This window comes from Vulpes lagopus, chromosome 10 (genome assembly GCF_018345385.1).
Source record: "Vulpes lagopus strain Blue_001 chromosome 10, ASM1834538v1, whole genome shotgun sequence".
Classification (NCBI taxonomy): Eukaryota; Metazoa; Chordata; class Mammalia; order Carnivora; family Canidae; genus Vulpes; species Vulpes lagopus.
In genome coordinates, this window is record NC_054833.1 from 104,118,333 (window position 1) to 104,146,281 (window position 27,949).

General features: G+C 41.7%; 1 protein-coding gene and 1 pseudogene across 5 annotated transcripts; both read right to left on the reverse strand.

Moving 5' to 3' along the window:
• Positions 1–356: 356 nt before the first annotated feature.
• On the reverse strand, positions 357–18,822 carry ZNF19 (zinc finger protein 19). Of its 5 annotated transcripts, none has more exons than XR_005990415.1 (6): positions 18,030–18,779; positions 16,546–16,608; positions 13,692–13,818; positions 13,046–13,159; positions 5,300–6,466; positions 357–4,906 (listed from the first exon to the last, which is right to left on the reverse strand). XR_005990415.1 is itself a non-coding variant. In XM_041772364.1 (6 exons), the coding sequence occupies exons 2-6, from the start codon at positions 18,129–18,131 to the stop codon at positions 5,367–5,369; spliced, it is 1,506 nt and encodes a 501-aa protein (XP_041628298.1). In that variant the 5' UTR covers positions 18,132–18,207; positions 18,791–18,822; the 3' UTR covers positions 357–5,366. The 5 variants fall into 5 exon arrangements, 4 of the variants coding, with proteins under 4 accessions (XP_041628298.1, XP_041628299.1, XP_041628297.1 ...); XM_041772364.1 differs by adding an exon at positions 18,791–18,822 and having other exon boundaries at positions 357–6,466; positions 18,030–18,207; XM_041772365.1 differs by having other exon boundaries at positions 357–6,466; positions 18,030–18,207; positions 18,432–18,779.
• Positions 18,823–21,259: 2,437 nt separating this feature from the next.
• On the reverse strand, positions 21,260–23,188 carry LOC121500756 (annotated as a pseudogene).
• Between the last annotated feature and the right edge of the window lie 4,761 nt (positions 23,189–27,949).

Genomic DNA, 27,949 nt, shown 5'->3' on the forward strand with positions numbered 1-27,949 from the left:
CCTAGGTTTTGGAGTGATAGTAGGGATGTCCCCTAAGAATTTATAATCATAAAAAGAATTTATAATCATAGTCTGTATTACTGAGCACAGTTTATTTTTAAATTATTTATATATTTATTTTTTAGATTTCATTTATTTATTCATGAGAGACAGAGAGAAAGAGGCAGAGACACAGGCAGAGGGAGAAGCAGCCTCCATGCAGGGAAGCTGATGCAGAACTCGATCCTGGGACTCCAGGATAACGCCCTGGGCCGAAGGCATGCACTAAACCGCTGAGCCATCCAGGAATCCCTTATTTTTTATTGTTTTTAAAAAAATATATTTTTAATTTATTTATTTATGAGAGACACAGAGACATAGGCAGAGAGAGAAGCAGGTTCCCCAAAGGGAACCTGATGTGGGACTCGATCCTAGGATCCCAGGATCATGACCTGAGCCAAAGGCAGGCACTCAACCACTGAGCCACCCAGATGCCCCTGAGCACAGAGTTTAAAATTAATACTACCTACTGGACTAGTAACTCATAATCTAAGAAATTAAAAATGAATCCTAGCAAACTGCTGAAATTGTCCCTACAGAATTTGGAGACAATGGCATTTAAAAGTTATTATAACCACATCACAGATTATAAAATTAAGTAGAGACATGGAAAATATAGAAATGACCTAATCAAACTTCCAGAGATGAGAACTGTAATGTACAATAAAAAGTCACTGGACAGAATTAGGAGTAGATATTTTTTAAAAATACCTTTTTTAAAAATGTAGTGAACTTGAAGTCATAGCAGTATTTTTTTTTGAAGTCATAGCAGTAAAAACTATCCAGAAAGAAACACATAGAGAAAATTAAAAATAAGTAAGCATTAATAAAACATGCATAGGACTTCCATGTTGAAACCCACAAAATGCTGATGAAAGAAATCAAAGCAGATCTAAACAAATGAGGACAAATACCAAGTTCACGGATTAGAAGATTCAGCAGAGGAAAGAGGTCAGCTCTCCCCAAGTTGATATACAGGTTTAAAGCAGTTCATAAAGTTCCAGCAGATTTTTTGAAGATATAGACAAAATTATTTAAAAATTTATATGAAAAGGTAAAGGATCTATAATAAGAAAACCAGTTTGAAAAAGGAGAATAGCATGGAAGGAATAGGTCTACCCAATTTCATGTCTTATTACGTAGTTACAACAATCAAGACCGTGTTTATTGGAAGAGGAATATACACATAGATCAATGAAACAGAATGAAGAACCCAGAAATAGACCTATACAAATATGTTCAACTTATTTCTTTTAAAAAGTGCACAAGCAATTCAATAGAGGAAAGATGGCTTTTTCAAGAAACAGTGGTAGAGCAATTGGACATCCATAAGGGAAAAATGAAATTCAACCTAGGTATCACAATTTATAAACCCAAAATTGATCACAGACATAAAAGTGAAATTATGTAAAAATGTCAAAATGTAAGCATAAAATAAAGTTTAGAAACAAGTGAGAGAGAAAATTTTTAGGACTTAGGGTTAGGCAAAGAGTTCTTAGACCTAACATAAAATGCATTAGTCATTAAGAGAAAAAATGGATACATTAGATTTCATCAAATTTTAAAAAATATCTCTACAAAAGATCCTATTAAAAGGATGAAAAGACCAGCTATAGAGCAGGATAAAATATGTGCAAACCACATATCCAACAAGTACTAGCACATACTTCTTGCTTTATTTCTGGAATATATAAAGAACTCTCAAAACTCAACAGTAAAAAAACAAGCAATCCAAGTGAAAAAACACTTCACTGAAGATACACAGATGACAAAAAAAAAAAAAAAGTTCAATATTACTAGCCATTAGGGAAATAAAATTAAACCACAAAATCATTAACATAATTATCAGAATGACTGAAACAAAACAATAGTGACAACATCAACTGCTGGCAAGGATGCAGAGCAACTGCATCATTCACGTTACTGGTGGAAATGTAAAATAAAATGGTGCAGTCACACTGGAAAAAGGTCTGTCAGTTTCTTAGGAAACCAAACATGCAATTATCACATGATCCAGCACTTCTGGGCATTTAATTAAGGACAAACGAAAACTTACTTTCACACAACAACCTATATACAAATGTCTATAGCAGCTCCATTCACAACAGCCAAAAACTAGAAATGACTAAGATGTCCTTCAACAGATGAGTGGGTAAACAAACTGTGGAATATCTATACTAGGGAATAAAATCAGATATAAAAAGAATAGATTATTTATACAATCTCAATCTCCAGAGAATTACACTGAGTGAAAAGGCCCATCCCAAAACATTGTACACTGTCTGGTACCATTCATATAACACTCTTAAAATGACTTTTAAAAAGGAAATAGAGAATAGGTTAATGGCTTCCAGGAGTGAAGGAGAGGGTTATGGGTGGCTATAGAAGGGTAACACAAGCGATCCCTGTGAATAGGGAAGTACGCAGTATGTTGACTGTATCCCTGTCAGTATCCTGACTGTTGTACTTTAGTTTTGCAAGATGTTACCTTTGGAGAAAACTGGGTAAAAAATACATGGAAACTCTCCATATTATTTCTTATAACTGCATGTCAATCTATGGTCATCACAAAATTAGAAGTCTAACTAAATAATAAATGAGATCATTCATAAATGGTGGGACAACTTCAAGCAGCCTTAAAAAGGTCAGGAAAAGAGAAATGCAAATACATTTTTATATGTATTTAGCATAAAAACTTGTATGTATATGTATACAGGTTTTTATGTATTATATATATGTATATATATAAAAACCTATATACACAGGTTTTTATGCTATACATGAAGTGGTATAATATTACTTAAATGTAAAGTATGCTAAGTTTAAGAAATATAGTCTAAATCCTACAGAAACCCTAAAACAAAAACTGTTATAGCTAAACAGCCAGAAAAGGAGATAAAATGAAATCACAAAAAATTAACTGATCCAAAAAAAGGGCAGGAAATGGGGTAGTAGGGAGAACTATGGGGCAAACAGAAAACAAATAACAAGATGACAGACTTAAACCTAAGAAGTATATCAAATACAAATGGTTAAATATTCCAATTAAAAAACAAGAGATCACATTGATGATAATGGTAAAAAAGCAGAAACTACATCAACAGCCAAACCAAGTACTTCTGGTTCCTGGAGGTAGTATTCCCTGAATGACCTCATTTGGCCACTTTACAAACCACATTAAATCAGCAAGCTGCTAATAGCACAATGTGTTTTTGTATCTTCAGATCATGTAAAAATGCAATATAGATGGTGGGCAGGAAATGAAAAAGAAACAAACAGGTAAGTTCATTACATGTTACCAAGTGCACTAACTTAACACGTGGTCAGTAAGTGTAAAACACTTAGCAGCCAGCTTTCAACTGTGTGACCTAGTAGGAAGCCTACTGAGGAGTCCTGGCTCCTTCAAGGACTAGCTAGGAGACACTGGGCAATCACTGCATTTTCCTGAAACTCCATTCATTGATCTGAAAAATGGAGTAAAAGCACATAGTTGTTGTAAATACTATATGTTGTTTCACTTAAAGTGCATACAGTATGGCCTGGGATTCAGGCATTGCTCAATGTTAATTTCTTTCCTCTTCTACCTCATTTGTGTATCTGAATAACAGCCAACCAAAGACACCAGGTCCTGATTTCTGGAACCTGGTAAATGTGACTTTATTTATTTTTTTTTTTAATTTTTTTTTTTTAAATGTGACTTTAAATGGCAGGTTTTGCTGGTGTATTGTGGATCATCTGGGTGAGTCCTAAATGCCACAAGTGTCTTATGAGAGAAGCAAATGGAGATTAGATACAGTAAGGGTGTGATGTGAAAACAAAAGCAGAGATTGAGGAGTGATGTGGCTACAAGCTAAGGAATGTTGGCCCCCACCAGAAGCTGGAAGAGACAAGGCAGATTCTGCCCTAGAGCTACCTCAGGGAGCAAAACTCTCCCAACACCATGATTACAGCCCAACAGAATAGTTTCAGACTTCTGGCCTCCAGAACTGAGAATAAACTTCTTTTGTTTTCTGCCACTACATTTGTGGTGATTTGTCACAGAGCCACAGGAAACTAATATACTAACCACAGACTAAATCAAAGATGGCTACTCAGTTGGAGGGGGGTTTCCTGACAGTGGCAATGGGGGTCAGGGACCATGGATGTTGATTACTCAATAAAGAAGTCCACTGGGACGCCTGGGTGGCTCAGTGGTTAAGCATCTGTCTTTGGCTCAGGGTGTGATCCTGGAGTCCCAGGAGTCTGGAATGCTGCAGGCTAACTGCTACAATGGTTGGAAGCAAAATAACACAGGAGGCAAAAGACGGTGCAGATTACAACAATCATCTAAGGAAAAGGGCCAGCCAGCTCTTTGGTTTCCTACTGAGATACCTCAGCACTCTCTCTTATGAGAGACCGAAAGTGTTTCCTTGGCCCACTAACAAATCATAGGGCAAGGTGGGCATGCTATTTTAGAGAAACTGGTCAATGGCATGCTGTAAATGCCAAAATAGCCTGGCATTTACTAGTGTAATCCCTAGAATAGCATCCATCCCAAATAAAAAGGAGTAAAAAGAATGAAAGCTTTATGAGCAGTAGCTTTTGGTTTCATAGTTAAGACTTACCTTGAGAATGGACTCATTGATGCAGACATAGTTTTGCAGTAACAATGAAACTTCCATCGCAGAGCTTAAGTAGCTAGAACTTCTATATACTGGTACCCTGATGCAACCCAGGCTCTTGCATTACAAGGGGTTTTCCATTCTTGTTGCAATTACGAGGACTGCTGGAACTATAGCTAATGGCTTTCCCACACATTATATACATAAAACATTTCTCCATCAGGTTTGTTATCCCTGAAGATTTTTGTTACACCGATAAAGCTCTCCTGCAAGGGAAGAAAACCTATCCTAAGCTTGCTTGAACAAAAAGACAAAAACAAAGTTAAATGTGTTGGTTACTGGAACTTAAAAACCCAGATGTATTTCTGGCTTCAGATATGGTTTAAAGTAGTTGTTCAAACAGAAACTTTGAAGGTGATTACTCCTCAACTCTGATTTGTCTTTTGTTGTGTTGACTTCCTCCTCAGCCTCCACAAGAATCTAAGAGTTCCTCTCAGCTTTAAGACTAGGGGGGGAAAAAAAAGACTAAGGGAAAAAGAGAAGAGTATTTCTTCCTATTAACTCTTGCCAAGTCCTAGAGCTATAACTGGATCATCTTAGGTAAACTACTGACATTTGAACCTATAGCTATGGCTTAGGAAAAAAAATGTGCAGCTAACCTGGGCCTGTGTCACACATCCTGCTCCTGAGTGGAAGATGAACTCCAAAAGGAAATTTAGTGTACTATTACCAGTAAAAGGGGGTGAAAAATTCTGGGAGGCCAAAATGACAAAAGTCCAGGACAGGTTTCTCTCCAGGGTAGACATGCTCATGATGACCTAGCTTGGAAGTCCTAAAGGGTTTTTCATACTTGACACACTCATAGGGTTTCTCTGTAGTATGGCTTCTTTGATGCTGAAGAAGATTTCTTCTGCTAGTGAAGACTTTTCCACACTCATCACATATATATGAAGACTCCTGAATATGGATCCTTAGATGCCTTTTTAATTGTTCCTGAGCACTAAAGGCTTTTCCACAATCTATACAGTCAAAGGGTTTCTCTTCACTGTGGACTCTCTGGTGCCGAGTTAGTTTTGTATGAAAATTAAAGGCCTGCCCACATATTTTACAAGAATAAGGCTTTTCGCCTGTGTGAATACGTAGATGTTGGCTTAGATGGGAAGTCCTTCCAAAGCTTTTGCCACACTCATTACACTCATAGGGTTTCTCTCCAGTGTGAATTTTCTGATGTCGAAGTAGTGGTGAATTACCAACAAAAGCTTTTCCACACTTATTACACTCATAAGGTTTCTCCCCAGTGTGGATTCTCTGATGTATAACAAACTCAGAACTACTGGTAAAACTGTTTCCACACTCTCCACAGAGATAGGGCCTGTCCCCACTGTGGATTCTCTGATGCCTGATCAGATTTGCATTATCATTAAAGGCTCTCCCACACTCTTCACATTGATAGGGTTTCTCTCCAGTGTGGATTCTCTGGTGCCGAATTAATGAAGAATTGCCATTAAAGGCTTTTCCACACTCATTACACTCAAAGGGTTTCTCCCCAGTATGGATTCTCTGGTGTCTAACATAGTAAGAAAAATAACTGAAGCATTTCCCACACTCCTCACATCTGAACGTTTTCCTTGCACAGTGGATTCTTGGAACCTTTCTTTTAATATTTTTCACTGTGGGAATTTCCTGGTGCTTTTGTAGTTCACAGGTTTCCAGAAAGTTGGTTCCCTGAACAACATTCTTCTGCAAACCATGTGACAACATCACATCTCTTTCTTCAGAAATTCCCTGTGTTGATGTGGGTTCATTGTCAACGTTGGTCTCAGTATCTAATACAACAGAAAACACAAATGCCACCTGAGAATTATGCTACAAACAAAAGAGCATAAAAAATGAGAGGGCCTTTAGAGATTACTATTGCAACCTCGACATCAGACTGCTAGCAACACCAGGATACTAAAATGAAAGTGCCAAACATCACACAGAATAGTCAAGGAGAAACAGGGTATCGGTATACACAGCACATATCAGATTGCTTCCTAAGCTTTTCCAGACTCCATATTTTTTGAATGACTTCTCTCTGGTACATTCTAGTATATTTTGACCTTAAGATATTCATAGGTCGACAAAACACCAAAGGCACAGGCCCTAAGATCAAGTGGTGACACTGGGCTGGCAAGACTCAGAGTCAGAAAGTACAACAGAACAGAGTCAGAATACAAAGATGGTTCTTTAAAAAAATTCATACCCTGCAAATGGCCCAAAAGCCTGGAAACACTGAGCATTACAGGCACTAGGCTGTGACAAGACACAGAGAGAAGATTACACTCAGAGGTTCCTAACTGTAGGACATCCCCCAGAGGTTGTTAACTTCAGGTCCACAGAAGACAATGAACTCGTTAAAACTGCTGGCAATTTCTGTCTTGTTATCAGACACTCAGAAAAGTCTGAGTCTCAAACATGCACAGACTTTATTTGGAAAGGGAAGAACAGAGTTTACTTAGATACACCAAAACTGTAGAGTAGTTCTTCTCATTTTAGCAAAAAGAAAACAGTCACCATAAAATGGCATTTGTGTTCCAAGACTGGATGCCCTTTTGCCTCACTTAAAGTCAATCTATTTTATATAAAATGTTGGGCTAACCAAGGAAATACAAACGATTTTAAAAACATATTATGAACAGCTCTACGCCAATAAATTAGGGAAACTAGAAGAAATGGACGCATTCCTGGAAAGCCACAAACTACCAACAAAACTGGAGCAGGAAGAAATAGAAAACCTGAACAGGCCAATAACCAGGGAGGAAATTGAAGCAGTCATCAAAAACCTCCCAAGACACAAGAGTCCAGGGCCAGATGGCTTCCCAGGGGAATTCTATCAAACATTTAAAGAAGAAATCATACCTATTCTACTAAAGCTGTTTGGAAAGATAGAAAGAGATGGAGTACTTCCAAATTCGTTCTATGAGGCCAGCATCACCTTATTTCCGAAACCAGACAAAGACCCCACCAAAAAGGAGAATTACAGACCAATATCCCTGATGAACATGGATGCAAAAATTCTCAACAAGATACTAGCCAATAGGATCCAACAACACATTAAGAAAATTATTCACCATGACCAAGTAGGATTTATCCCCGGGACACAAGGCTGGTTCAACACTTGTAAAACAATCAATGTGATTCATCATATCAACAAGAGAAAAACCAAGAACCATTTGATCCTCTCATGAGATGCAGAGAAAGCATTTGACAAAATACAGCATCCATTCCTGATCAAAACACTTCAGAGTGTTGGGATAGAGGGAACATTCCTCAACATCTTAAAAGCCATCTACGAAAAACCCACAGCAAATATCATTCTCAATGGGGAAGCACTGGGAGCCTTTCCCCTAAGATCAGGAACAAGACAGGGATGTCCACTCTCACCACTGCTATTCAACATAGTACTGGAAGCCCTCGCCTCAGCAATCAGACAACAAAAAGACATTAAAGGCATTCAAATTGGTAAAGAAGAAGTCAAACTCTCCCTCTTCGCCGATGACATGATACTCTACATAGAAAACCCAAAAGCCTCCACCCCAAGATTGTTAGAACTCATACAGCAATTTGGCAGCGTGGCAGGATACAAAATCAATGCCCAGAAATCAATGGCATTTCTATACACTAACAATGAGACTGAAGAAAGAGAAATTAAGGAGTCAATCCCATTTATAATTGCACCCAAAAGCATAAGATACCTAGGAATAAACCTAACCGAAGAGGTAAAGGATCTATACCCTAAAAACTATAGAACACTTCTGAAAGAAATTGAGGAAGACACAAAGAGATGGAAAAAGATTCCATGCTCATGGATTGGCAGAATTAATATTGTGAAAATGTCAATGTTAACCAGGGCAATTTACACGTTTAATGCAATCCCTATCAAAATACCATGGACTTTCTTCAGAGAGTTAGAACAAATTATTTTAAGATTTGTGTGGAATCAGAAAAGACCCCGAATAGCCAGGGGAATTTTAAAAAAGAAAACCATAGCTGGGGGCATCACAATGCCAGATTTCAGGTTGTACTACAAAGCTGTGGTCATCAAGACAGTGTGGTACTGGCACAAAAACAGACACATAGATCAATGGAACAGAATAGAGAACCCAGAAATGGACCCTGAACTTTATGGTCAACTAATATTCAATAAAGGAGGAAAGACTATCCATTGGAAGAAAGACAGTCTCTTCAATAAATGGTGCTGGGAAAATTGTACATCCACATGCAGAAGAATGAAACTAGACCACTCTCCTGCACCATACACAAAGATAAACTCAAAATGGATGAGAGATCTAAATGTGAGACAAGAGTCCATCAAAATCCTAGAGAACACAGGCAACACCCTTTTCGAACTTAGCCACAGTAACTTCTTGCAAGATAGATCCATGAAGGCAAGAGAAACAAAAGCAAAAATGAACTATTGGGACTTCATCAAGATAAGAAGCTTCTGCACAGCAAAAGAAACAGTCAACAAAACTAAAAGACAACCTACAGAATGGGAGAAGATATTTGCAAATGACATATCAGATAAAGGGCTAGTATCCAAGTTCTATAAAGAACTTATTAAACTCAACAGCAAAGAAACAAACAATCCAATCATGAAATGGGCAAAAGACATGAAGAGAAATCTCACAGAGGAAGACATGGACATGGCCAACATGCACATGAGAAAATGCTCTGCATCACTTGCCATCAGGGAAATACAAATCAAAACCACAATGAGATACCACCTCACACCAGTGAGAATGGGGAAAATTAACAAGGCAGGAAACAACAAATGTTGGAGAGGATGCAGAGAAAAGGGAAGCCTCTTACACTGTTGGTGGGAATGTGAACTGGTGCAGCCACTCTGGAAAACTGTGTGGAGGTTCCTCAAAGAGTTAAAAATAGACCTGCCCTATGACCCAGCAATTGCACTGTTGGGGATTTACCCCAAAGATTCAGATGCAATGAAACGCCGGGACACCTGCACCCCGATGTTTCTAGCAGCAATGGCCACAATAGCCAAACTGTGGAAGGAACCTCAGTGTCCATCGAAAGATGAATGGATAAAGAAGATGTGGTTTATGTATACAATGGGATATTACTCAGCCATTAGAAACAACAAATACCCACCATTTGCTTCGACGTGGATGGAACTGGAGGGTATTATGCTGAGTGAAATAAGTCAATTGGAGAAGGACAGTGTATGTTCTCACTCATTTGGGGAATATAAATAATAGTGAAAGGGAATATAAGGGAAGGGAGAAGAAATGTGTGGGAAATATCAGGAAGGGAGACAGAACATAAAGACTCCTAACTCTGGGAAATGAACTAGGGGTGGTGGAAGGGGAGGAGGGCGGGGGGTGGGGGTGAATGGGTGACGGGCACTGAGGGGGACACTTGACGGGATGAGCACTGGGTGTTTTTCTGTATGTTGGTAAATTGAACACCAATAAAAATTAATTTATTAAAAAAATAATAAAATAAAATAAAATAAATAAAATAAAATAAAATAAAATATTGGGCTAATTTTGTTTTAACATTAATCTGGGTTATCTGGGTTAATTGGCTCATTAATCAAGTTCATCCTTCAAGTGTGAGTCAAATGAGTTAAGAGCCCTTGGAGAAAGGCAATGGGAGAAAAGACATTGGAGACTTAAGTCAACAGGGTAAGGTCTAGTTTGGAAGACAGTGATTGAGACAACTGGACCCGGTGATGGGCTCTCACACCACCTTCTTGCTACTAGGGTGCTCAGTTATAAAACCAGGACTGAGCAATCGATGACTTCTTTATTTTCCTGCTGCCCCATACTCTGCCATCATCTAGATCAGGATCCTCACAGCAAGTCTTCCAAGCAATCACCTTCCTAGGTCTCTAGCCATTACCTCCATCTTCCTGCTGAAAGAAAAAAGCTGCCCAGATGCAGTGCCCTCAACGTCACACCCACTCATCTCAAGCCATCCACTACCCTCTCAAGTCTCACGTTTCCCAATCATCCCTGATGCCGTCTCCTCCCTTCCCCTGCTACACTGCTCCCTACTAGATGTATCATACCTCCTCTTCATCACCAACCTCTTTCTGCAGATCCTCAAATCTTGGGCTTAACAATCATCCCTTCACATCCAACTTTTTTTTATAGTAGTGTTTTTCAAACTGCCTACCCATTAGTTGTGAAAGTGACACAGTATGTAACTATCACTTTTTCAAATGAAATACACTAGTCTAACCTAGAACAGAATTCACATACATTGCAATGCCAAGGTAAGTTTTATCTCTTGATAATCAAGTCTCAAAGTACATAACGAGTATACAGAGTTGTGATACAAAATCTAATACCTGCTGAAGCTCATAATAAACAAAGAATTGGTACACTTATATTTAATTTTTTAAGATATTATTTATTTATTCATGAGAGACAGAGAGAGAGAGGCAAAGACATAGGCAGAGGGAGAAGCAGGCTACGGAGAGCCTGATGCAGGACTCAAATCCTGATCCCAGGATCACATCCCACGCCAAAAGCAGAAACTCAACCACTGAGCCACCCAAGTGTCCCTTATATTTCATTTCTAAACTTACCAAAATAAACTTATCTAAAATGCTGCCTCAATTTCATCATCTCATTTACTCCTTCTCTATGAAGTATCCACCCTGAAACTCCTACCCTTGCCTTTAGTTCCTTGTTCCCTCTTGGGGACCCTCCTCTGCCTATATCCACTTCCCTCTTAGAATTAAATATCCCTTAATATTTAAGATTCAGCCCCTTTTTCTCTCTAGGTGTTTTTTTTTTCTTTTTTTAAGATTTTATTTATTTAATCATGAGAGACATAGAGACAGGCAGAGACACAGGCAAAGGGAGAAGCAGGCTCCATGTAGGGAGCCCAAGCAGGACTGGATCCCAGGACCCCAGGATCACTGCCTGAGCCAAAGGCAGATGCTCAACCACTGAGCCACCCAGGTGCCCCTCTGGGTGTCATTTCAATTAAAACTCTGGTAGAGTACACTCACATCTACCCCTGTAGATCTGACATTAATCTCAGACTCTACACCTGTTTTCTCATGGCTTGTTCTGGCCATCCATTTATACATATTCTAAACGAACCTCAGATTCTGTGCTCAGATCTGAATTCACATGAATTTAAAAAGCTTCTTTTATGTCATGACTTCCCAGTATTATCTGACTCAACTCTCCTCTTTGATGGATAAGTTTTGGTAAGATCGGGTCTTTCCTCTTCCATTTTTGCACTGTCACTGTCCCCTATCCAATTCCCTCACTCAAAAGTTAACACCTGACATATAGTAATAGTTTAACGAGATTCTATGCTTTCAATTTCCTTCAGCCCAATCCAAAGCACACACCATGATAATATTTTGCAAATACAATTAAATACGGGCCTATGTCACTACAGGCAAGGTCATTGTGGCAGGGGTCACTGTTCCTGCTCCTTGTTTGCTTTTACCAACTCTATCATTTCCTGTTCCCACGCCCTAAGTTCTTTAGGATAGAGCCTTCAGGTCCACCACAAACTCTGCATTCTAGACTTTCCACACACAAGGCTGGGTGGGTAAGATACACCAACTATATTCTTCTAAACCACCTGAGTAAATGGGGTCAGGGTGTATTATAGACTCTGCCAGCCCCAGATTCCAGGAAGTCTTACTTGGGCTTTGAGTCCTAAGCTTCATGCTCTTCTACTGCTTACTAGAAAAGACAAATGAAATACTTGTAGGTGCTCCAGAAATATCCATTTTAAAATATGCTCCCCAGGCAACTATCCCTTGAACATTAAACTGTAACATTCTTCCCAACAATTTATTGGATCCTCTACTCCTTTTCTTAGGCCAGATAATCTACCTTCTTTTTTCCACATGGGATCCATTGTCATAAGTCAAATTTGGAACATATAGCCTGCCATTGAAGGAGCTTACTTAAGCTTCTAAATGAGAATTTCTCCTCCTGCTGTGCTCCCACAGCCCACTACCTATATATCAACAACAGCACCTAACACACTCTTTTTTTTTTTTTTTAAAGCTCTTTACATCTGTCTCCATAGCATGTATCCTCCAGAGCTTCTTAAATAAAGCTTGGCACGTGTCAAGTGCTGAAAACCGCTTTTGAACAAATCCATCCTGTCCAAAGAACAAGAACCACTGAGATAGGAAATGTTGAAACTCAGAAAGGAGTAATGGATTCAAAAAATCACATGAAACTTACTAAAGGGTACTTGTTATCATGGTGACAGTTAAAATTAATGAGAAAGGTTTTATATTTTACTTGTTAAGAGAAATCATCCATTTTGTTTAAATCCTTCCCAGCATGGTTCATTTTAAAACATACTGCTCTATACAGCTCCATAGTTGCCAGTTCTAAAGCTTCCTTGCTTACCTTTACAGATGCCTTTGGACCTCTCTGCAGATGGGTTATTCTGTGCCTCCAAGCCCCAAGGCAAATTCCCTCCCTCCAGAAGGGAGACCAGAGCAGGTCTGGGAACTGGGTATCCTGAAAAGGGAGAGAAAATGGCACCTTTCAGCTGTGTGTCTGCTGTATCAAAAGAAGGAAAACCCCAAGAGCCTCCCTAAGAGTAAGATCCACAGAAGGCAGCTCAGGATTGGAGAAAGCCAAGATCTGATCAAGAAGGAATCGAGCATTTGTGATCCCTTTCTACTTTAGAGTAATTTAAGTTAGTGAGATCCTATAAGACAAATGCAAACACAGAGAAGGGGTAACACCCTTCCCTACACAAGCTAAGATCTTAGCTCTGGTAACACAAACTATGTATTCCTTACTTGGCAGAGCCCCCTGGAGGTGGGACATACTCTTACCAGGGGATAGCAATTCCATACATGGTGACCAAACTGACCCAAGATCTCTTCATACCCAGCAATCTTTGAAGTGGGTCATTTGGTCTCAGCCTTGGAGCCACAGAGTGGAGGATACCAGAGACAACCATTCCCTCCCATACTGCACAGTCTATTAGAAGAGAACAAGGAAGGAAACAGCAGAGAACAGAGCTGAGTTCCAGCAACCTTACCCAGGGATGTCAAGTTCCCATAATTCTCCAGCATCACACTTCTGTACAGGGCCTTCTGTGCAGGAGAAAGTCCAGCCCATTCTGTCTGGGTGAAGTAGACAGCCACGTCCTTAAAGCTCACCAATTCCTAAAACAAGAGGTTCCTGCTGTCCCAGAGCCAATTCTCTGACTCAGGGACAGAGTGCAGAGCACAGGGGACAGTATGAGGGAGAGGTCCTTTTAGGGATGGCTAATGAGAAAAAATGAAGGAAATGGATGTGAGACCATTAAATGACTTTTTACAGCCAAAAGTCTGACACATCTCTGATGGAAGAGCTTCCATTAGGACACGAAATGTACTAATATAAAACATGGTAACGTTTCAAAAACCCTGGAAAATCTTGCATTAGTTAAACTTCCTAAAGCAAATTCTTTGGTTTTATAAATACTTTTAATCTTTCGTTGTTACACCTACAAATGGACATGAGCTTCAATCAGTTTAGACACCCACTCACAGGTGGCATGTCAGGACCCACCCATTCCCCCTTCACTGCCTCAGCACCCAGGTAATCCATCTGTATCCACACATGCCCATTCTGCCCCAAACCTCCAGCCCACTTAACAAGAACAGCATCGTGGTCTGGATTGATGAGCCAGTCTCATCCAACCCCCACCTCTGCTTGTACTCAAGAATGATCAGCAGAGAGAGCTTAGTGCCGCCCAGAGCAGTCATTTCTGAGAGACTTCCTGATGGGTCTTCCTAGGAGAATTTGCTCTTGGAATCAAATTGCTACTGGGCAGCTCTTTTAGCTGCTCTTCTGTATATCTCCAAGACAATCTATAATAGTTCCTATCAACCAAATTTCAAGATTTTTCACCAGCCCCTCCTTTCTCTTCTCTGACAGTCCCAGCTCTACCTTCCTAGAAAGCGCCAGCATCTTGTTTAGATCATCTATCTACTCTTCAGACTTTGGTATCAAACTGGTTACCTGAACATGCAATGAATATCCTCCTACCTTCTAACGCCTCCATTGATGCTGCAGATCCCCATCTTCCACTAGTTCCAGCACTGCCTCAGACTGCCTGGTGACCTAACATGGCTGACCCACCAATTACACCAAACTTATCTTCCAACCAAAACTAACTTTTCTAAATCATATAAACTCATTGGCACTGACAATTTTGTTTCCCTATCTCAATTAATAGTATCAATTTCAGCCCAGACTCCTACACTAGAACTTGAGATTCACCTAGACTAACTCACCCCAGGCCCTGGTCACTTCTCATATGCAGTTGGTAATCAGATCCTGCCAGTTTCATTGCCTAAATATTTCTGGCATCTGACTCTTCTTCACCATCATACAATCAGTACACTAGCTCAACAGCTGGGAACACTTAAACAGCTCCAATTCCAGGCTGTCTTGCACTGAATCCATCCTCTGCCAACACTTACAATGATCTATTTAAAATGACAACATAACCCAATAAACTCAATGACTTAATGAGTCAACACTAACTACAATAGTGGTTATCAAAGTGTATCCCTCTCCCAGCAGAAGCAGGAGGAGGAAGAGAAGGAGCAGCAACAGCAACACCTGAGAACTTTTTGGAAAGCAAACTTGGAGGCCCCACCTGAGAGCAATTTCTGCCTTAATGAGGCCTCCAGGTGATCCTGGACACACTAAAGTTTGAAAAGCCTGGACTACAGGATAAAATCAAAACTCAGGAAACTGAGCTGCATCAGGTGATAAGTAGTGAGAGGGAGGCATGAGAGTATACATAGAGAAACTAGCTGGAATGCTCTGCCAACAAAATCCCAGAGAAAAAATGCCGAAACCTGAATGATGACAACATAAAATATGGGACAAGCGGAAGAGACAGCAAGCAGAAGTTGGACTTGGTGCCTCTCTAGAAGTGGTATCAAGAGAGATGGAGTCAACAACTCACCCATGCTTATAGAAGATCAGAAGAGGATGGAAGCTACAGGGAAGATACTGCATCAATTAAATTCAGGGAGAAGGACCTACCAAATGTCAGAAACCCAAGATTGGGATTTGGGATATGGTTCGTGGGTGCTAAGTTACTGGATAAATAAGTCCCAGCACGAGGAAATGGTAATCAGCACCTAGAAACTCCCTAGTCAAAAAGTGAACCACAACCCAAGAAATGAATTGGCCAGTCCCACAAATGCAAAGTACTTAACATTCACTTTACAGATAAAGTCCATCAAAATACAGAGTTCAAGTGATTGGCTCAAGACCATAGAGGCCTGATGGGATCCCTAAATTCAGATGTCCTGTCATTGAGCATATTTGTCCTGGTGCAGATTTTCCTCAACATAGCCTACTGGTGCCTCACCTTAGCCAGCAGCACTTACCTCAAGGGCGATATATCTGTCCTGATCATGAAGCCTAAGCTTCTTTCTTTAGGAGGACAAAGGCTAGAGGCCCCCTTTTCTTGTCTTCCTCCTGTTAGCTCCCTGCTCCCACCTCCCAAGAACCTTGCAACCTTAGTGATCTCAATCACTCCCATTGAACACTGGACACTTCTACCACCAGCCTGAGTCCCTCATTCTCACAGATCCCTTCGTGAGAGTCCCTCCTGAACCTGGGAGCTCTCCAGTTCAGCAGAGATCCATGGAGAACAGGAGGCTGTACTTCTGATTTCTCGGACACTCTCTCCAGCCAATGTTTTCAGGGCTTCTAGCTGCTCAGCTCCTCACCATCAGCTTTCTCCCCAACATCTAGTCATACTGGAGACAATCAAGAGGTGCCTTCCTGCTGCTTTAGTTCCAAGAGTCTTGCCATAATTATCCCTCTCATGCCCCATTTCCTTCAAATAAGATCTCTGAAGGCTAACCTGAGTCACAGCTTACCTGGTGCCAGGCGTTCAGGGGCATGGCTGACATCACCTGGTCTCCCTCAGTGAAGGGCAGGGGCTGAGGGAAGAAGCAAAGAGAACCATGAGTGAGCCTGGCCCAGCCAAAGGCTCTCCTTTAAATCCAGAAACCTGTGGCAATAACAATAGCAGCCATCATTTACTCAATGCCCACTGGATAAGTGGCATATGTTTCTTCTTTCAACCCACACCATACAAGTTTGAATTTGGAAGAAACAGATTTTGAAAGGGTAAGTAACTTGCCCACGGGCACCAGAGCCTACCACCATCAAGCAACCCTGCCCATCCTGGGTAAGACGTAAGTACAGGGGGAATACACAAAGAGTAAAACAATACTAAAACCAAAACTAAACAAAACTAAAGCAAAACCTAACAAGAGGAAATCTAGATCTTTTTTCTTAAAAATAAACGTTTGGAACACCTGGGGGGCTCAGCCGGCTAAGCATCTGACTCTTGACTTCAGCTCAGGTCATGATCTAGGTGTCGTGGTATCCAGCTTCACATTGGGTTCCCTGCTTGGTGGAGTCCACTTGTCCCTTTCCCCCTGCTACTCCCCCTGCTTGTACTCTTGTGCTCTGTCAAATAAACAAATGAAATTAAACAAAACTTTTACTGAGAAACATAAAAAGTAAAAAAAATAATAATACATAAATATATAGAGAGATATAGGTTATTGGATGTAAAATACATATCCCTTCATTCAGTGTCCACTTTCATCCTCTGAATTTTCTTTCTCCCAAATGAGAAAACAAGGCTATGAGAATAATTTTCTTCAAGGTCACAAGGTGGTGGATGAACCTGGATTCCAACCAGATGTGCCAGATTCCAAAGGCCACGTTTTTAGTTAACTACACTAGATCACTTCCAATCATAATCCCAAAAGGATCTCTTAGAACCTGATAAAGTAATTCTGAGGTTCACATGGGGAGAGCTGTCACCAAGAAAGTTCAGATAAAGAATCACAGAGTAAGTCTTCCTTTTCTTGGATCTCAAGGCAGGCATCTTGTTGTTCACCACTCTGTTCTAGGACCCAGCGATGACCGAAACTGATTAGCAAAGGGCCCGGAAAGGCCACCTCAGCACGCCCAAATGCTGGGCTATCACTTTAATTACATCGTCCCCTACAACAGTTTTCTTGCTAAGCAGTCACATTCTGCCCCAAGGCCAGCATCTTCCCTAACCTCACTGCACTCTGTAACCTCCTGCTAGCCTCATCTGCCACCCTCCTGTTTAGCCACTCTGGCCTCCCTCAGTTCCCTGTACTACGTAACTGAGGGCCTTTGTGCTTGCTGTTGCCTCTATGAACTACTCTTCTCCAACCTCAGGACCTCTGTAACTGATACGGTCTGCCTACAATACTCTCCAGCAGCCTGCCCCTTCCTCCCCTCGGTGAGGCTGGGTCATCCTTCAGATCATCCTCTACAAACCAGGTAGAGGTTTCCCGTTAAACCCTCCACTCACACGGTGTTCGCTGTCCTGTAGACCACGTCTCCAAGTCTGAGAGGATGTATCTGCATTAGTCTGTGCTTTCTTCACCCAACGAACATTTATCAGATACTTCATTCATTCCAGGCCAAGCGTGAGATACGGTGGAGAGAGGAAAACGGGTGTGACCTTCTGGCCTGGAGCTTTGTCTAGACTAAAGGGAAGGCGCACGTGAATCGGAGATTCTCATAAGTAACTTCAAGATCACAACTGTGATTATCGTAGACGGGACTTAGGGGTAGGAAGTGACTAGGTTAACCACCATGCCCTGGAGGTGAAAAGCCAAGGCTGGAGCACAGCCGCGACAGCGTGTCGCCAAGCGGCGGCGGCGGCGTCGCCGCAGAGGATGAAGCCATGCGGGGATCTGCGCGCACGTACAGGTTGGTCTTCCGCCGAAAACCCACAGCCGCAGCTACCGGCTTACAAACAGGTGGACTGAAGCGATCACATTTGGTTACGAGGTGACGTTCCCGTTGGACTGAAAGCTCCCCGAGGGGGGCCGACGCTCGTCTCCTTTAGGGCCGCATCCGGGGGCCCAGGGCAGCGGCCGCCCCTCAGCTGCTGGCTAAGCAGCGACCGGCCGGACCCGGGCCCGCGGCGCATCTCCTTTCCATCCGCAGCCTCCCTGCCCCAAAGCGGCCTCCCCCACCGCGGCTTCAGGGACGCGGCGGCAGCTCTTGGGAGGGCGCAGCGCGCGCCCCCCGCACACACCACCCGCCGCCGGAGCCCCCGCTCACCTCAGGAAAGGCGCAGCGCGCGGCGGGACCGGAAGTGCGTCACCGCGCGGGAGCGCCGCCCGAGCCTCATGTACGTCCTCTCTAGGACGCCGAGCGCGACTCGGTGCTCTCCTGGCTGCGCGCCCCGGGGAGGCCGGCGGGGCTCCTGCACCCCCGCGCGGGAGACCTGGGCCGGCGGGGGAAGTTGGCGGTGGTTGTCGCTGCTCCCTAACCGGTAGCCTTCGCTTCAGTTGAGTGTTGGCAACAAGCCACGGTACTATCAGGAGCACCTGTGGATTGTCCCCAGTGGAAAGCACAGATACTTTCTTTTTTTTTTTAATCATTATTTTAAAAGATTGATTGATTGATTGATGATAGGCACAGAGAGAGAGAGAGAGAGAGAGAGAGAGAGAGAGAGAGAGAGGCAGAGACATAGGAGGAGGGAGAAGCAGGCTCCATGCAGAGAGCCCGACGCGGGACTCGATCCCGGGACCCCGGGATCACGGCCTGAGCCAAAGGCTGGCCCTCAACCACGGAGCCACCCAGGTGCCACTCACAATTTTATTTTTTAAACCACTTAATTGTATTTTAATAGAATTAGTTTCAAAGATAAATAAATAAATAAATAAATAAATAAATAAATAAATAAATAAATAAAATAGAATTAGTTTCAGAGTGGTCCACAGATGTCCTCACAATGCCAAAGAGGCAGTCAGGCAAAAAACAAAAAAACCCCGTCTCTGAATGAATGAATGAATGAATGAATGCATGAATGAATGAATACTTAAAAAGAAAGAAAAAAACCTGTTTTCCTGAGGGATAAAGATCCAGTCACATTAAGAAAGACCAGGACTGTGAAGGGATACTATTCCAGAACTATTTAGGAAATGAAAACAACGGAGATTTTTTAAAAGACTGAATAACAGATGATGAGAGACAGGGAGCAATCTGCTATAGCAATCTACTATAGTTTGAGCCACCTGATAGATGAAGGTGTCACTAACGGAGATTCAGTTAATTCAGGAATTTAGGAAGAGGAGCTGGTTTCAGGCAGGAAGATCACAGAATTTGGTTTTAGAAATTACACACACACACACACACTTGCTTTATTAAAATGTAATTCACATCCCATACGATTCATCCATTTAAAGTAAACAACTTAGTTTAGTTTTTGGTATATTCACAGAATCGCACAAAGATCACCACAGTCAATTTAGAATATTTTCATCATTCCCAAAAAGAAACCCTGTAACTATCAGCACCAGCGCTCACTTGCCATCTTCCCTGTGATAGGCCGGATACTGTTCCCCTCAAAGATGTCTGGAATTCGTATGTTGGATTTCATGACAAAGGAACATGAAGGTTGCAGACGGAATTAAGTTGCTTATCAGCTGATTTGAAAATAAGATTATCCTGGATTATCTAGATGGGCCCAATGTAATCATAAGAGTCCTTATAAGTAATGGAGGTCATGAGAAGAGCCAAAGAGGTGACAAATTGAGAGAAACTTGTCCCATCATTGCTGGCTTTGAAGGTGGAGGGAAAGAGCCACAAATCACGACAAGTGGCTTCCAGAAACTGAAAAAGGCAAGAAAATAAAGTCTCTCCTTAGCCAACACTTTGGCTAAACTTTGAATTTAGCCTGGTGAAACCCATTTTGGACTTCTGACTTTTATAACTATAAGATAATAAGTAAATTGAATAAATGTGTGTTGTCTTGTAAGTCACTGTTCGTGGTAATTTGTTACAGCAGCAACAGAAAATTAATACAATCCCTGTGTGAGGCCTCCTCCATTCCTAGACAACTACTGATCTACTTTCTGACTCTACAGACTTGCATATTCTGGGCACTTACATCATATAATATCCATTAAATCTGGACATAAAACAAAGATCTTTATTGTTGGCCATTTTATTAGTCTTTGGAATAGTGGAAACCTACGTGATCCCTGGCAAGACTTGGGAAGAGCTTGATTTTTTTTGCTTGGGAGGGGTTGCTAGACTTTTAATCTGCACAAACCCTCAACAACAACAACAACAACAACAACAACAACAACAAAAGACTATCCCAGTGAGGAGAAATGTCTCAGTTATCTCTGGTAAGTGATCACTCCAAGCAGAGAAGCAGTGAAATTTGAGATGTGGTGGGTTTTTTTGTTTGTATATATATAAACATTTGGAATTTTATTTAAACAAAAATCACAATCATGAACATTGTTACAGTTAGAGGCCCTCTTGGTTCTCCACACAATGATACTGAGCACGCTCGCATGGGGTTCCCATTGTTTAAAAGAAGGAAAAGAAACTTAGCACACTACCATTTAACTTGTTTTAATGTTTCTTCACAAATGGTGAAAAATACTAAAGTACAGACAAGGAATAATCATAATGTTGTGGCCAATATTATAAATATGGAATTATAAATTTAAAACATTTTCTGGTTTAAAAAATAAATCTGGTAGTCAAGGCAGCTCTGTGGGGTCTCTGCATCTAGTAGGGCCGGTCTCTGCGCTCCTGACGGTGCTCACCTTTATCCATTTTCCAGGTCCTCCATGCCTGCCTCTTCTTCCTCCCATCTGTTCCATCTCAGGTCCAGGGGGCCCGCCAGGACCACCTTGTCTTCCTCCGCCACAGCCACCTGGGTCCATGCCCTGGCCACCACGGAAGCCTCCTCTATCTCAGGTCACCTCTGAACCCCCAACCCGGACCCCTTCGGTCCATGAGGCCACCTCTTCCTCCCCGCATGCCACCAGGGCCGCCTCTGTCCCGGTCACCGCCCAGGGGCGGGAAGGGTGGTGGAAGGAAGCCTTCAGGCTTCAGAACCTTACACTGGTTGCATTCTGTTCTCCAGGCAAAGTTCTGGTTTCCACACCCCAGATTGGGGCACTGCCAGTCCTTAGGTTGGTGCTGGACATTTCCTCCTCCAGATGGGTTCCCTTGGGAACCCTGGGGTCCTCCTAGGGGAGAGCCATCTCTGTCTCCTCCACGGCCTCCCATATGACCCATGGGGCCCCCAGGACCTCCTGGGCCACCTGGACCTCCACAGAGTGGCGGTGGCATCCCTCTGCCCTCACGGGGAGGCATACCGCCCCACATGCTGTTCGTTGGAGACCTATTCTGAGCAAGAGAAACCTTAAGTTTGCTTCCTTGAAAATCTTTCCCATCAAACAACTCCACAGCAGCCTTGGCAGTTGGTGGATCTTCATAGGACACTGTAGCACCACTTTTGGGTTTTCCTGTTTCCTTGTCCAAGTAGGTATGGATCATGGGTTGTCCGGTTCTCTTGCTCATCTTAACAACTCCACACTGCTTAAAGAAGACTGCCGGATTGTCTAGAGTCACAGTGTCATTTAAGCCTTGCACATAAATTGCACTGTTGTCAGAATCTTCATCTGGATCTACAGGTGGGCCTAGATCAAGATCTGGTCCTTCATCCATGGGTCCACCAGGCTTACTGAAACCACCTCACTCTCCAGCGCCCATTCCACTGAGTCCTCCTCCCCTCCCACCTCTGCTCATGCCTCCCCGATCAAATCCCCCTCTTTCCCTGCCCCGGTTTTCAGGGCCACTCATGCTCTGGTTCTCTTCTGGTCCAGAAAATCCTCCAGACTCCTGCCCATAAACACCCATGCTACTGGGATGGTCCTGTTGGAATGAACTCTGCTGCCCGTAGCTGCTGCTCTGTTGGCTATATTGACTTGGAGCCTAGCTGTAGGATCCAGTTTGGAGGGGACAACTAGTGGGCGGCTGCTGCCCATAGCTGCTTTGTTGACCATAGCTACTCTGCTGTCCATAGCTGCTCGGCTGCCCATAGGTAGCCGAGAGTAACTGCTGAGAGTAACTGCTCTGATCATAACTAGTCGGCTGTGTAGAGGAGTAGCTGGTAGGAGGATAAGATGGTGGTGCTGTGACTGGCTGCATGGGGTAGCTCCCAGGTACCTGGGGATAACTGGATAACTGTAGTTACTCTGTCCATATCCTAGGCTGGGCTGGTTGTAACTCCCTGTTCTAGATTGAGGCTGACTAGTCTCAGTGGGTTTGTTACCGCTGTGGTCTTGCAGGTGTGGTGGCTGCTGGCTGCTGCCCATAGGCTGGGTAAGCAGGCTGAGTGCCATATGCAGACTGAGCAGCATAGGAGGCCTGAATATTAGTGAGCATCGCAGTGATGGTATCATTAGAACCAGTGCCGTACCCCTGGACAGGCTGTCCATAAGAAGTTGCCTAGGTGGTCTGCCCATAGGTCGCAGTGGTCTGAGCCTGGGTATAGCTGATATCAGTGGGCTGTCCACAGGTTCCATAACTTTGCTGCCCAGATGCCTGGGTGGCCTGTGCATATCCTTGAGTTGGTTGGGCAGTGTATGCACTGTAGCCCTGGTAGGCTGCAGCTTGGCTGTAGGTACTATAATCCGTGGACGCCATCTTCTCTCCTTCCTTCTCGTTCTCTCACGGTCTGTCTCCCTCTCGCCTTCCCTCTAGGCACCCTTGAGATGTGTTTTGAAGCCCTTTGGACAAACTACATACTGCAGCACCTTTCAACCCTGGCCATAATGAGCATTAGCAGATGCCTCCTAGCAAGGCTTGAACTTAAGTGCCCTGTTTCTCCATGATATTTTATTTATTTTTATGTAAGGTTTTTTTTTTTTCCTTCAAATCATTTAGTAAATAGAGCAAGATTATTGTTGCAGGTGAATGGCAGGTCAACAATACTGTCACAAGTGACTCATGGGGAAGGGTTAGAAGTTAAACAGTGTTGCTTATTTCTTGCATAGTCATATTTTATGAATCAGAGTGTATACTATTCTTGATATTTAGAGAGAAATTCAGTAGGATTTTGCAATTTGGGTTTCCCTGACCAAGACTCTAATCCAATGTTCTTTGGACCTTTAGAATGGGGAAATGAAATCCCATCTGAAATCCTTTTTGCTTAAATGGTGAGTAACTTCCACTCCCAATTATCTACACGGTATCCCAGTGCATCTTTAGAATTAATAAACAGCTAATTGGTGCTGTCCTACTGGACCACCTACAAGAAAATGTATACTCATATCCAGATCTATTGTGGTATCTACCATCAAACATAATTATCTTAATGCCTCAGCCACTCCTCAGATTCCACAGGGAGCCACCTTCTCCTGTGGTCACCTTATGGCCTGAATACCTGGCTCTCTCTCTAACTCCTATGTTATCTTTTTTTTTTTTTTTTTTTAAGATCTTATTTATTTACTCATGAGAGATACGGAGAGAGGCAGAGACAGGCAGAGGGAAAAGCAGGTTCCATGCAGGAAGTCTGATGTGGGACTCAATTCCAGAACTCCAGGATCACACCCCAAGCCAAAGGCAGACGCTTAACCACTGAGCCACCCAGGCGTCCCCTATATTATCCATCTTTAATTTAGACTAAGAGCACTGTAAGTCAGGAAAGCCAGAATATAGTGTATAATCATGGCACATTTGCTGTTTGTTATTCTTGACTTTAAAGTGGTGGGGAAAATATCAATTTCTCTCCCAGCTCTCTGAAAACCCTAGCCACAAAATAGACTGAAGTTATAGTGGAACTTAAATTTCATGCACAAAACTTGACTGTCCAAAAACGTACAAACTCAATGTTTTGTTGCAGTGGCTACAATGACATAGAATTTTATGTGAATTATTTCCTTGCAGCTGAAAATATACTGAATGGTGACAGAAAGCCTTCCATCCAAGATTGGGCACACGACAGGTATGTCTGCTCTTGCCACTACTATTCAACACTGTCCTGGGAGTCCTAACAAGTGCAAGAAAGCCAGAAAAAGAAATCAAGGGCATACATACTGGAAAGGAAGACATAAAACTGCTACTATTTGCAAGAGGACATAACTGTCTACATAGAAAATCCCAAGGAGTCTATAAAATCTCCTAGAATTAACAAGTGAATTTCACAAGGTCACAGAATTAGTGGTTACAAAAAAGAAAAAAATCAATTGTTAGAAACTGAAATTTCTGATAATAAAATTTCCTGTGAGACAATACAATTTTAAAAAAAGATTTTATTTACTTATACATGAGAGACAGAGAGAGAGAGAGAAAGAGAGAGGCAGTAGCAGAGGCAGAGGGAGAAGCAGGCTCAATCCCAAGACTCTGGGGTTATGACCTGAGCTGAAGGCAGATGCTTAGCTGCTTAGCCATCCAGGTGCCCCAATACAATACAATTTTAATAAAATTTCAAAAATAGTACCATTTACAATAGAACAAAAAAATCACAAAATATTTAGGTATAAATCTAAGAAAATTTGTCCAAGATATGCATGCTGAAAACTACAAAATAATGGAAAATGAAAGAATACCTAATAAACAGAGAAATATGGTGTTCATTGGCTGAAAAACAATATTAAGATGTCAATTATCCCCAATTGATATATATATTCAAATTAATCCAGTCTAAATCTCAGCAAGACCCTTTGTAAAAATCAAGCAAATGACTCAATTGTATGTCAATCATACAATAAAGCTAAAAAAAAAAAAAAAGCAGTGGAGACAGGAGGGCAATGCTGTGTAATGGTTAGCGCATGGGCTCTGAAGTCAGATTGCCCAGGTTTGAGTCTCTGCCCTTCCACTTATTAGCTGTATCTTTGGGCAACCTGCTTAATCTCTTTGTTCTTCAATATCCTAACTGAAACAAGATAACGGTATCTACTTCAAAGGCTGCTATGAAGATCCAGTTAATGGGGATTACCTAGCATAGGAAAGCACACACAATGTTACTGGTTATTAGTGTTTATTAAAGAACAGCTATAACAAATAAAAGGCTAATATTCTGTTGGGGAGGCAACAACTGGAACAAACAAACCTTGACTTAGGTGACTTCTATCATTTCTTTGCCTGAATCACTTTTTGGTGTGTCTGCACAATTTTAAGTCCATTACTAAGAGATGACCTCCCAGTGTCTTCTCCTATTTGAACAGATTGCTGTCAAATAAGGAGATGGTAAAGCTGTCTTCTCAGGGCAATATTTCAAACATCAGGTTAAGTCTGGGATTGAGAACTGTCATGAAGTAGATGATAGTACAAGGAGGCATACGACATAACAAGGCACAGACTGACAAGCCTGCAAAGAAGAGAATCTCTATATTCTCTAGATCAGTGGAGACAATTTTGACTTTCATGAGTGGGGTCAGGCAGAGTGTTACAAAGAGTATCTAGTGGGTAAAAGTCAGTGAGTAAGTTAAACACCCTACAGGACAGCACCAACAAACAATTATCAGGTCCCAAATGTTGGCAGCGTCAGGTCTGAGAAATTCTGCTTTAGATTTAGGCCAAGGAAATGGCCTTGGTTATCAGCTCCCCTTACCAAATCTAAGGTCATGGCAGCCATGCTATTCTAGGCATTATAAGGACGAATGTCAAATTTTGCATGCAAATATATGAGTAATAAAAACTCTTCATACAGATTTTGTCAACCAAAAAATTTAGGAATGCCAAGGAGCATATATCAAAAAAAAATTTTTTTTAATACAATGCACAAGGGCACCTGGGTGGCTTGGTGGTTGAGCTTCTGCCTTTGGCTCAGGTCATGATCCCAGGGTCCTAGGATGGAGTCCAAAATCAGACCCTCTGCAGGGAACCTGCTTCTCCCTCTGCCTGTGTCTCTTATGAATAAATAAATAAAATATTCTTTTAAAGGGTACACAATCTGCATAAAAGGCAGGGCTAATGATTTGTAAATGTCAGTAAGAAATTGTAAATTACCAACATTGGTTCAAGAAGTAGACAGTGTCATTGGATCAATGCCAGAGAAGGAACTGAAAAAGTAATCAAAGATCTCTTCTCCTCTACACTATCCCCAACAAAAGCAACTGGCCCAATCAGCTTTATTAGATGGACTTTTTTTTTTCAAATTTCCAAGGAACGGATAACTGCTAGGCTTTTGAAACTGTTCCAAAGTACAGGAAAAGAACAGCCTCCTAGTTATTTCTAGCAATCTCATATAATTCAGCTCCCAAATCCCAACAAAGATGGAAAAAAATTATCCTATTATTAAAATTATTAAAATTGTCCTATTATTAGGACAATCACACATGTGAATATAGATGACAATATCCTAAATATTAACAAATACTACCCAGCAAGATATAAAGAAATGTGTACTAGTGTATCCAACTACGATTATGAGAGCATAAATATTACTAAGTAATAGGAAAACATTAATATAATTAACTATAGGTGGGTCAAAAAAGAAACATCCAGTAAGATCTAAAACTGAAAATTCAGCATCTACTTCTGTCAGAAACCGAGTAGGAAATAAACAAGGCTTTCCATTTAATACACGAATCTTCCCTACAGAATATTCATTGACAGAGATTTAGTTTTATAGTAACTTGAAGGGATGCCTGGCTGGCTCAGTCAGTAGAACATGTGACTCCTGATCTCGGGTCATGAGTTTGAGCCCTACGATGGGCACAGAGCCTAATTAAAAACAAAACAAACAAAGAAAAGGACCTATACAAACTTGAAATTTTCATTATAGTGCTTAAATTGCTAGAACTTCCTTCCAAATGGGATCCCTGAATGTTAACCTGGCTTAAGTGAGGGTTAATGGCCTTTCCACATTCATATTGAATGTTTACCTCTGTGCAAACCACCAGAATCACAGCTACTGTGTTTCTAATACATCCCAAATATGAAAGGTTTCCTCATACTATGGACTCAGTGATGCCAAATCAAGTTTATATTATCTGAAGGTCTTTGAAACATAGGAGACATTGAAATGGCTCAGTATCAACAAGGAAAGAAAACTCAACTCAAAACAATTTAAGCAAAAAACTGAAGTTTATTGATTTATGTCACTGAAAAACCCAGAGGTAGATTTGGTTCTCTCCATTTCTCTCTTATCTGCAGGGCTGGTCTTCTTTTCATCCTTCATGATGGATCAAGGCTAACATCTGAGTCCAGCAGAATAAATGTTGCTTCTAGGTAGGTGTTGCACCTGATTGGATGAACCTGGTCACTTGAACCCATCGTTGTGGCAAGGGGAAGGAACAGTATAGAAGGGCTAGACTAGGCCACAAGTTCCACCCCTGCTGTGGAGAAGAGAGCCCCACCTATATACCACAACAATTGTTGAGTGAGGGCAGAGTGGCTTTCCAAAAAAAGCAAGGCAGTAATTACCATGAAAAGGGGGTAAAAAATGCTGGGAGGCCAAAG